Source organism: Oculina patagonica, chromosome 10 (genome assembly GCF_052425735.1).
Source record: "Oculina patagonica isolate OP01 chromosome 10, crgOcupat, whole genome shotgun sequence".
Lineage (NCBI taxonomy): Eukaryota > Metazoa > Cnidaria > Anthozoa > Scleractinia > Oculinidae > Oculina > Oculina patagonica.
Genome location: NC_135767.1, coordinates 11,328,296 through 11,339,899, shown reverse-complemented (window position 1 = coordinate 11,339,899; position 11,604 = coordinate 11,328,296). Strand labels below are relative to the sequence as shown.

Below are 11,604 nucleotides of genomic sequence, written 5' to 3'. Positions count from 1 at the left end.
CGTTTGTGAGGTCAAATGTTACAAACACTCCTACGGGAATGCGTTGGGTTATACAAGTGTGATGGCACAACGCTAAAAATGGAGAAGAAAAAAGTTTTCATATTGATCTTTCTTTGTTTTCTGGTATCAAATGCAGTTTGCAAAGGTAAGAGACACCTATATACTTAACTCGACTTTATAACTAATTAATTGATTAGGAAACGCGACTTTGATAGGCTACAAAAAAACCCTCGCAATCATAGGCGTACGAGGCGGGGGGGGCGAGGGGGGCTGCAGCCCCCCCAGTGCCAAAATATTTCGGGCAAAACGCTAAAAATTCGGGCAACAACCCAGAGAAAAAATAGAAGATAAGCAGACAAATCTCAACATAACAATCAAAACTAATTATATCAATAGAAAAAGTATTGGAAATATACCGAACTTTGTGGTTTAAAAGTCCAAATTTCCCATTTATCTGCTTTCGTTTCCTCTCGCAAATTGCTATAATCATATTCAATTTTTCTTGCAAATTCTGCATAATTCAGCTGCAATCAGCTTTTCCACAGCCTTAACGTTTGCACGCGGTGGACCCAGTTTAAGACCTTGAAAAAAAAAGCTGCGATAATTATGGTTACAAATGTAATAAAGCTAATGCTTTTGACTCCAATGAGCTCATAACTTTCACCAATATGTTTCAACCCATTCATCCTTGAATGTTTTACACATTTTAAATAAATTCCAAGCTGGAGAAAAGCAATGTAAATTGCCTCCCAAAAATACTTTTATTTTTGCTGAACTAAAGTGAATAAATAAAATATTTCCGAAGACAAAGGATTCAGTTCATTGACATCTTCAGACAACGCCATGAGATTAATTAAGGAACTATCATTTCGTTTAAACAAGCAGGCAAGGTTTGTACACAGCTATTTTAACCCACGTTCTGTTATCCATTTCGTATGCCTGTTTATTTAGCTTTCAACCCATGCCATTTTTTTCGGGCAACAAGGTCTACGCCCCCCCAGGTCCGAAGGTGCCCGTACGCCTATGCTCGCAATGAAGTTCTAGACTTCTCAAAAACGTTTTAAATAAGAAAGAGATAAGTTCCATAGTCATTGCAGAACTAACTGGGCGTGGCTTAAAAGAGCCCCAAAAGAGTGAACATGCGAAGAAAAAAAATCCAGATAGCTAAAAAACGCAAAGAAGTCACTCATTTTTATTGGGAAAGGGGAGGGAAGGGGAAATGAATTGTCGCGGGAAAACTACTTGCTCCTGATTGGCTAAGCGCACCATCTTCTGCACTGTGTTGGTTAGTGTTGGTTTGAAAACTTGAAGTGACGAAAATTCAATCGAAATGGTTTGACTTTTCTTTCGTAAGGAAAATATGAATGAAAATTGGCATGTAGCTTTAAAACAAATGTTGGAATTTAGTGTTCGATACTTAAGTCGAAGTAACAAAGGAAAACAAGGCATTTTGTAGGGTCTACGTACTTTCAAATTGTTGTGGATCACTTTTATCGCCAAACACTAGGTCGGTTTATCGTTACCGAACCGCTTGCTGCCTTTTGAAGCTTTGTAGCTTCACCTTGGCCGCAAAATACGACATCTTTCAAAGTTAAGAGGTAAGAGCTCACAATTCACTCTCATAAGAATGATTTCAGTCACTTTTCAAGAAGTTTAGAAGCATAATTTAACTGGTTCATGAAAGGTAAGCTTGGCAAGCTTTAAAGCAAATTAGCTTTTATTGCTTAAAAACATTTACCTTGTTTTGCTGTACTCTCATTCAACAAGCAGTTGTTCAAGAACATTTCTTTTTCTGGATGTGAGTACCATTTTAAATATGTTTTATGGCCGGACGCGTTTATTTATCAATTCTTTTTTTTTTTGAAAACTTCCTTGCCGTTTACAGATCAAAAATGCTCACCGCCAGACTTCAACACCAGCCACAGTTCACTACAGTTGTATTCATTTCGACCATATTTTCCTATTCCTTTTAATTCCTTAAACTGACCTAAACGTCCTTTTTGCTTATTAACAAACTTCTGTATCTTCTTCTTTCAATTTGCAGAAGAATCCAACCATCGTTTTACGGAGTCTCATGGCGGAGTGACCCCGGGATTAAAGAATCCTTCAGCGAGACATGCTGATGTACCGCTTCGCTCCAGACAACACAAGTTTCCCGTCCATACATCACCAATCACAGATTCATTCTCATCTGATGATGAACGAATCGGCTCACTGGACGGCAGAATTTTACGGGTTTCAAAGAAAGGCTTAAAGCCCATAAAATTGGATACAGATGTCATAAATGACAAGATCAAAAAAGTCTCAACTATGCGAAAGTTCGCCATTAGAAGATCGGCGAGGATGCGCAAACTTAAAGTGCTATCTTCACTTCATGGTGCTAGAATGAGTTCAACGGCTTCGAGTTTTGGATATGGCAAGGACGAGGATGCATTTGCTTTCCCTAAAAAACCACCATCATCTGGCACAGGCGAACCTTACAAGATGATAATCAGCGCTCCACTCAAGTTGATGATTCTACCGACTGAGGAAACGGTTATTCCTGCAGTCGATACGGCTGATGCAGAATCAGATTGGATTTTAAAAGAAGACGGTAGTGCTAAAGAAGATGAAGAGAAATCTTCATACAGTAATGATCATAAGGACAATTCTTTACCACATGGCGAACCAAAGGTGACTGGACACGAAGGGTCAACACGACATGGCGGCACATCAGCGATACCACAACACAAGATGGCTGTTCACCCTGGAATGAAGACATCTTCAGGTCTTCGTTGGAATGCAGCTTACGAACACGCAAAGTTAGACGAAAGTAAAAAAGGCAAAAAGTCCAAGGAAAAAGAAGACGAAATCTGATTCCAAGACTGAAGATCCAGCGGACTCACATTCACCAGCATCCACTGTTGCAGGAATCTTGGCAGGAATTCTGATGTGTTTGTTTATTTTCACTGGTGTTCCACGACTGTGGTAAGTTTTTGATCCTTTTTTTCTATATTTCCTTTAACCACTATAACATATCAAATGAGTATAATCCCAAAGAGGCTAGAAACTATTCACAAGAAGTAACTGAGACTTCCACTGACTATTTTTCCTTTAACAATGGAGTGCTAAATTCTCAGAAGTGACATAAAACTATTGTATAAAAACCATTAGGGAGAATAAACTGTTGAATCTACACACAGACAATGTAAATTTGGCTCATAAACAGTTCGGTCCCTTAAAAGTAACGAAAGCCATTGTATTGAGGTACCGCCGACGATATTTTATAGATTTTCATGGCCGAAGAAGTCTAAACTCTGGGCAAAGTAAAATGCAATATTTATCGCCTCTTTACGATTGGCCGAAACGTCAAACATACAGTGCAGGGAAAGCATGCAAGCCGATAAATTGATTATGCATAATTATTTTTTACAATACGTTTTCTGAATTAATCATGCTGATCACCATTTAAAATATAATACTGTTAAGTACACGAGGACGAGTTCTTTCGGTAGAGATTACCGAGAATAATTCATGGAACCTTGTACATGTCATTTTAAATTTCAATTTATTAAGGGGCCTACCGGGCCAAATAAAAAAAGGAGAGAGTGAGAGAGTCAAACTCCCATCAATTTCATCCCCCCTTGGCCCGGGCTTTAGAACCAAAGTGGCTGTCCAAAATTAATAATTAGAAATTGAATATTTTCTTGACCGCCCTGCAAAAAAACGAAAATAAAATGAAATTCTTTGAATGATTTGCCTAACAGCAGTTTTTACTGGCAGCAATGTGTAACTTTGGAGGCTGATATACTTTGACCTACAAATATAGATTATAGACCAGAATTCACATATCAGACCATCCTTTTCTGTTACCATCAGTTTTTCATTTTTTATCTCATTAGTTGAAAGTATGGAATTTTAAATGAGCGATATTTACATTCAGAAATCGCTAAATCCCATTATCAATAAAATTCCTTCCAAAAAGTAATCTTTTATAGTTTTTTTTATATAAGTGGGAACACTCCTGAGCTACAACTAGCTATTTTTTTTTAAATTTCCAATTTCCTCAGCTGAAAATAGAGAATTATTTTGAATGAGCGATATTTACATTTAGAAAGTATTTGAATTAACGAATGTTAATAAAAAAATTGCAAGATCCCCTCATTAAATGTAATCTCGAATACGTTGTATAAGAGGCAACACCTCAGAACTTCGACAAGCTCATTTCTTTATTTCCACAAATTTCCTCTGCAGGACAATTTATAAAAAGCAATGGCTACGACGTTACGGCCGTGAGTTGAGATTAAACCTTCCTTTAACTGGTTACTTGAGTGAGGAGCTTAGTGAAGAGGAAGTACTTTTTGATAGGACGGCCATGGAACGTAACACAAAATCATCCAAGGGCACCAGTCCTAAATCAACACCAAACTCATCTCCAAGAAGACCAAAATCAGCCCCGGCATCTTATCAACCAACCGACCATGCAACACAAGAACAAAAAATATGGACACTGACCGACACGCCAGAAACTACTCCTTTGATGAATATTCCTTCACTCGATGACACGCCTGGTACAAAGGTTTGGACAGTTATTGAAATCCCAGAATCGAAATCCCTGGATTCTTTATTTACAACATCGTCCCAGTCTGACTTATTAACTTTGGCACCGACTGAAACACCCCGGAATTCATTGTCTTTGATCTCAATAACGACCGACTCAACTCCATCCTGCGACCTGACAGAGAAAAAAGTGCCCAGTTCTCTACCGCTAACAACCCAATCGAGGTTTGGTCCATCTGCATCATTCGAAGTGACCATCCCTGAATCACAACTTTCACCACACCCATCTGCATCCAAGGAATCCTCTAACTTGTCTTTACTACCTAATGCTTCTGATGAATTGACACGTACCTTGTCCGTGGCAATGGATAGTTCCAGTTCCTCAACAGAGTCCTGTAAGACGCCTGTGGCAGCACGGAATGAGGTCGTGATAACTATGGACGATGATTATGATAAAGAAATTATCTACACAAGTGAAAAATCACAAGGTGAGGAACTAGGCACGGTGAACGATGTCGACAAAGAAACAAGCACAGAAGAAGTGGTGATAAGAATAGAGCATGCTTATGGTGAAGGCCAATCTGAATCTGAGGCTTCTTCTGGAGAACTGATTAACACGAAACTGGCAATGAATAATGTGACAACAAATGATGCTATCATTGATAACATGTCAAGTGATGACGAGGATAAAGGACCATTGGCGGTGAATGACAGGTACAATAATGGTAAGTCGCTACTTGTTTAATCAATGAATAAACTGATTGTGCAGGAAGGGTTTTCATACAAACACGAACCCCAGTGACTGTAAAATTTTGTTTGAAATTTATCTGCCCGTTAAATTGGGTGGTGGAAATTTAAACCCGTTCTTTCCTTGAGACTTCTTTTTGATAGGGTTATAGGGAATACTAAATTATTCGACTTGATCAAAAATTACTCAAAAACCGTTAACAAACGTGTTAAATCTAGTACATTAATTTCAGTACCTACTTGTGCTCTTCCTGCCAGTGCATGTCCTCTGCCAAAGCCGTAAATCACGGTAGCGATGGCAAAACCATATGACAATGTTAGCAACAGAAAAAAGATAGTAAATAATAAAGATGGTAAATTTTAAGCTCGGTAATAAATAATAAAGATAAGATGTTCTACATGACACGAGCATGGGACAAAGAAAAAATCTGAGTCCCCGACGGGAATCGAACCAGTGGCCTCCCAGAGGAGGGAGAAAACATCACCCCTGTCCTCTCTTTGTAATTGCAAGCCCGGTAGTTAAAATCGCATGTCCAATCATGTAGTGATGAAATAAATCAGTTAGAAAATGTAGAAGTTATGCTTCGTTTGTGGGCAAGTGAATCACCTAGCTGACTATCAAATAGAAGCGGATGGAGGTTGATTTAGTTAACCTTCATCAACTTCTGTTCGATTGTCAACTATTCTTTTTAAAGACATCCAGTTGATGAATTGCACAGAGATGGAAGTTATGGAACGGCAATAAAAACTTGCAATGTTAGCTAGATTTAACTGTATGTCTCTTCTGCAGATGAACCATCTTTGACTAGTACTCTTCCAACAATACCACCACCAACAGCATCAACAGAACTACGGCAAGGTAAGGAAAATAGATTCAAAGGAAGAGTGGTGGGCTTATTGTTTTGGTCAATGAAAAATGATTATTCACGAGTACTGCTTTAACCTACTCACTGACTAAATATGTCAGCACAAGAAGGATAAGAGGCTATCACCAAGAACGTCACTGTCTGTTCATTGCCATCTTGGGTAATATTCTACGTAACGCTCAAAGGATAGCTCTGGTAATAGAATTACAAAGAACATTTTACATATTATATTTTTTGGTATCAGTCCTCTGTCGTAAAGCTAAAAATAAACAATATGCAATGTACACGAGACGAAAAAGAAGAAAACTTCTGGCTTGAAAAATGGAAATTTATTAGGTTCGGTGAATGAAGCGAGAAAAGATGTATTTTTTTTTGTTTTCACGAGCGTGGGTTAAAGAAAAACTCTTCAGAAGACTGAGAGTTGTTCTATGTCCCGTGCACGTGACAAGTGTGTCGAGTTTTCCAATTCTGGCTTGTTTATTATGATTTTTCTCTGGACAAAGATGCTCGTTTGGACACATTCCTTTAAATTAACTGCAATGTCTTATCAAACTTACAAACACGTGTTTTTTTAATGTTTCAGGGAAGTCGCTGATTGGTGGAGGAAAGGCTTTGGAGAACCGACGATTTATCAAACACCTGATATCAGAGCAGGAGTCAACTGGATTCAAACGTGACCTGAACACGGCCATTTCACGGATTCTGGGCGAAAAGAAACGTCTTGAAGACAAAAACAAAGGAAAGAGGGATGTGATCAAACACCAAACCCAAGAGACAAAGTACTCCCTGACTGAGAGCATTTCGCGTGCAAAGGTAGAGGACAGGGACTTGTACAACTAATACATTATTATCTAGGATACTAAATGGTGTCGCATTTTCTTTCTTTTAGCTTTAAGTAAGAAAAAACAATCGACGGAAAACTATTTGGCGTACTGTTGGTTGTAATATGAGATTAATAATTTTAATTATTAAATCTCAGTTTACAACCAACAGTACGCGAATATATCTAAAAGATACAAAGAAGACATAACTCTAATACTCTTTATAAATTCTGACGCTGACTTATTTGAGCGTAAACAACGCTCAAATGTACTCAAGACGTTTCGACCGAGAATCTTCGGTCTTCTTCGGTTGTTATCATGGCATAAAAAAACGGCTTTTTAACGGTTTCACATTGTACGCGCGTGCGAGTGACTAATACAAATACACGCGAACGCTGCGCGGACTATGAACATTATGTAAGTGACTTATATACATCAGGGATGTCTATGTGTTCATTTCCCGCATTCTGGTCCCTCTGCGAATGCCACGCTTCTAGGAAAAGCCTCTTGTGGTAATCGCCTGACTTGTCCACCACCGCTGCATGATTGAAATCCATATCATGGCCAAACGTGTTCGCGTGTTGCGCGATCTTAGAGTTTTGTCGCAAACACGGACTGCTCTTTGATGTAATCATAACTCGTTCTAAAGCAAGTTATGATTACATTTTCTCAAGTGAATTTCTTATATGATGATATAGAGAGTTTATGTAGTTGATGATTACCCCTATTCTCCTTACTTATCGTTTTAACATATCACTGACATTGTAAAGAGAAAGTTGATGTTGATAAAGTGTTCAAATATAATGCGATCTATATTTTTGCCTCTGTTCTTTTAACAGTCAATGATTATGAACGAGAATGTGGACAAAGAGCGCGACAAACGATCATTCCTTTGTCGTCAGGTGATCCAACAGACATTATCGTACCCAGTCCGTCCTGCTCTTCGACCCCAGCGTACTCTTGCCCAAGAAATCGCTTTTGCAAAGGAAATCATTTCACCAGGCCACGCGCATCCAAGGGCTGCCGTGAGAACTAGGGCCAGGCGTAAGGTTCGACGTGAAGACAAATCAACAAACGTTTTGGACAGAGGTGCTTCAACTAGCAACTCTGGAACAAAGACAAAGTACATGAACCACAAGGATTACCAAAAATGGAAGGTGGGTATTAAGAATACAGTTCTACAGTGAAACCCCGATATAACGATATTCCTGATATAACGATGACTATTCTATGTCCTGGCAAAAGGTACAGTAAAATGTATGGGACGGAACCCTAAAATAACGATCCTTGATATAACGATTTTCCCGATATAACGATGAGAATTTAGCGAACCAAACGAAAATCCTCCCGATATTTACATTATTGGATGAGGCTGAGTATGATATGAAGAATTATGCAGATCGGATCCATATTCTTCTATCATCGCCGATTCATAAAGTTTTATTATTCATTCAAAATAATTCCAGAGCTCCAAATGCACAAAATTTAATAGGGTTTTGACAGTAGGCAAAGTACACAAATACACAACAACGTCGCTTTTAAATTTGATTTAAACTTCAAAAACTCGGTTACCTTCATTAATTTCTTGTTCTTTATAATGTCGATATTTAATAGCACTTGCTGGAAGTGTCTATTGGAGCTAAATCTGATGACACAAAGCAATGTTTTCGAGTACAGGTTTCCATCGACCCCGATTCTTGCTTTTACTCAGTTGACGAAGAATTTTCGTAAAACCGTTCCAGTCCTCCGCTGTGGCTGGATCAGGGATCTTTTCCTCTTGAAGATACTCTTTCAAAATCGATCGACTCCCCTTCGTTGCTTTTTCCGTGTTTTGACTTTCTTTGTCTTCTAATAGCTTTAAAGTTACCTCTTCTATGTTCAATCTAGCGGCCTTTCCCGCTTTCAACCTGCTCCTCGACAGCAAAGCTGTTCAGTCGCGTGACGTCAGCGGTTCTTGGGAACGAGGTTGTTTCGATATAATGATTCTTTGATATAACGATATTATTTTACTGCTCCTTTGGCATATCGGTATATCGGGGTTCCACTGTATAAACACTGTATTCAACGGTTCATTTCCAAAATCGACCAAAAAGGAGGCTTTATTTGGGTTGAAGGGATGACAAAAAAAAAATAGGAGCTAAAAAAATGTTAAGCCATCCAAGTTGTCCAAGATGCGTTATCTCTTCAAACTGTCAACAAAAATAGTACGTCGACAAGCGAATGTTGCCATCCTACTGTTTTTTAAGTGCGTTGCGCGGAAAAGTTGTAAAAAGCAAATAAGGGCTCGGAAAAACTTCTCCTGATCCCAGTTTTTAATGAGTATTACACTTCACGGTGAGTTTGGAAGGATTATAAAGATTGTAGTACGAGTTTTTGTTTTTGTTTTTATTTTTCCTAGTTAGCCTTAAACTTAAGGCGCTTTCCATTAGCCAGAACTGGCCGGCCGGTCTGGTGGTTTTGATACGAAATGGCCCTTTTTCCACGAGATTTTCCCATAAATCCACCAGAACAGCCGTGTGTAGTATTTTACGTATTGACTGATTTGACAAGTCAAATCTGACTAAAAACGGAATTCTATTCTCGAATACACCGGTCTTGCCGGCCAGTTCGGACTAATGGTAAGCGCCCTTACTAGTTTCATTGTAAACAATTGCAACACAGCTGTATTAAGCGCGCGCACGTTTGGGTCGGGAAATATGCATGCAGCTCTCGTAAAGTCTTACATGAATGGCTCGCTTTTCTTCGAGAGAACAGTACAACAAGTTTCAGGACCAATTCCTCTATCCCCAAAAGCAATAGCCTGACGGTTACACTAGGGGACCAGTAGAGTTACACTACAGGCACGTTTCATATTAGAAACATATTCTGTTTCAAAGCACTCTCAATTAGCTTCAATTAGTATCCCCGCATTCCTAATTCACAAGCACTTTTTTGTCTTTTTTTAACCAGCTTCTTCTGGAGGATGCTAAAATGAAGAAAGCCAACGGAAGTAAGCCGGGTGTGTCTTTACCAAGCTTGCAGCAAGTTGCAAGTTTCTTCAATATCTCCATCCCTGATGTTAATTCTGATGTTACTGTATGTCAATGCTACTACTGTGACAAGCACAGGAAGAAAGAGAGAGGAAAGACATTGTTAAAATTGTACAGGTAAGATTTATTTGCTCGTATTATCGCAGTTTTTTCTGTTATTTACTGAAATTGCTACAAAAATAAAAGTAAAGCTTTCAGTACTTAAGCGTCAAACAAGCATAACTGAACGAGTTCAGTAAATAATAAGACCAATTGTCGGAGAACAATTTAAAGTTACTAGAGGTTTAAAACAACCACTATTGTTAGTTGTTGTGGGTGTATGACTCGAGAAGACCAAGAGAATATGCGAAGGCTTATCTAGCTAAGTTGCATTCGCGTGACTGTAACACTCTTGAGTCACGCAAGTCGCGAAAGTACATATATAGCGCCTCAATCTCGAGCCCAGAGTGACCCCCGGCTCTACGGTCCGTCAGCGGTTGGTCAGCGGTAGGGTCGCCGGGACTCAAGTCCGTCCCGTACCGCTGACCGACATAGACGGACTCTGGGCTCGAGATTGATAGCGCCTATACATAGCCTCAAGTCCAGGCGCCGATCGGCCGGCCAGTAAAGGCAGGAAAACAGAGGCGCGTGGGGTAGATAAATCCTATAACCCAAAGCGCACCGCACACCACCAAGGAAGAGGAATTCTGGGGACGAGGCAGGCGCCTACAGTTGTCAAGCGATATATTTTGCTTACGCTAATGTTCTTTTTTTTTCTTTTTTGTTCCAGATTTCGTCGCTAAATGAATTTTACTTACTACGCGATGACACTTCATTGTTCCGTGGGCGTCTATATATTTGATATGTTTGGAAGTAGAGTTTTATATTTTTTTGTGACTAAGATTTATTTCAAGAAATTGGTCTTCGAGGCCCGGTATTCGTCTTTTAATGTAAATGTGGACAGGAGCCCAGATGTGGACAAAAACCGTAAATTGATATACGTGTTACGTCCATTGAGATGGAAATATATATTTTTTTATTAATAAATGATTTTTATTAGATATAAATGGTGTAATTCTTTTGTGGTCTTGAAACCAACACGCGAACAAATCTCAATACAATACCCACAAGGACTTATGAACAGCAAAGGGCTGGGGTGGGTTTGGGTTCGAGATAAAGAGTTCTTGAACCCAGTTTGTTGTGTTATGTTCTTGGTCAAAATAATTTGCTATTACAGATTACAGTTTTTCTCTCCATCCATACTCTCTTTAAACAGGCTGGAGGAGAAGTGAAGGGGAGCAGGGGGGGGGGGGGGGAGGTGGGGAATTAGTGACTTTGTGCTGGACGTATCCAATCCGGTAGGAGAAGCAATACCCCTAGACCACATGAGAGCCCCCTGTAGTATCAGCATTGCGCGCTCTACTTCTTCTACAAAAACAACTAAAATTTCTTGGCGATTCTATTTTTTTCTGATTCCGGAAGCATTCCAAGTAGAAATGATGTAGCTCATGGGTGTAAATCAGGGCTTGCTTAATTAGTAATTAGTAATTAGTAATTAAAGTAGATATTCGTTCCAAAAACCCATAATTTTATTCTTTCCCAATTTTTTTGTCCTTATCCTTT

The 11,604-nt window shown here is 39.2% G+C and overlaps 2 protein-coding genes across 2 annotated transcripts; both read left to right on the top strand.

The window, feature by feature from the left end:
* The first annotated feature begins 32 nt into the window (after positions 1–32).
* On the top strand, positions 33–2,856 carry LOC144628105 (uncharacterized). Its single transcript, XM_078486164.1, has 2 exons — positions 33–145; positions 2,045–2,856. The coding sequence occupies exons 1-2, from the start codon at positions 79–81 to the stop codon at positions 2,854–2,856; spliced, it is 879 nt and encodes a 292-aa protein (XP_078342290.1). The 5' UTR covers positions 33–78.
* LOC144628104 (uncharacterized) lies at positions 2,842–11,038 on the top strand. The gene is made up of 7 exons (XM_078486162.1): positions 2,842–2,967; positions 4,234–5,264; positions 6,077–6,145; positions 6,736–6,965; positions 7,813–8,130; positions 9,923–10,119; positions 10,772–11,038. The coding sequence occupies exons 1-7, from the start codon at positions 2,930–2,932 to the stop codon at positions 10,782–10,784; spliced, it is 1,896 nt and encodes a 631-aa protein (XP_078342288.1). The 5' UTR covers positions 2,842–2,929; the 3' UTR covers positions 10,785–11,038.
* Positions 11,039–11,604: the final 566 nt, after the last annotated feature.

Excerpts from the sequence above, each read along its gene's own strand:
- LOC144628105 (XM_078486164.1), top strand. The coding sequence starts at position 79 with ATGGAGAAGAAAAAAGTTTTCATATTGATCTTTCTTTGTTTTCTGGTA. Across the intron at positions 146-2,044 it reads ATCAAATGCAGTTTGCAAAG|AAGAATCCAACCATCGTTTT; the intron begins GTAAGAGACACC and ends TTCAATTTGCAG.
- LOC144628104 (XM_078486162.1), top strand. The coding sequence starts at position 2,930 with ATGTGTTTGTTTATTTTCACTGGTGTTCCACGACTGTG. Across the intron at positions 6,966-7,812 it reads AGAGCATTTCGCGTGCAAAG|TCAATGATTATGAACGAGAA; the intron begins GTAGAGGACAGG and ends TTCTTTTAACAG. Across the intron at positions 8,131-9,922 it reads AGGATTACCAAAAATGGAAG|CTTCTTCTGGAGGATGCTAA; the intron begins GTGGGTATTAAG and ends TTTTTTAACCAG.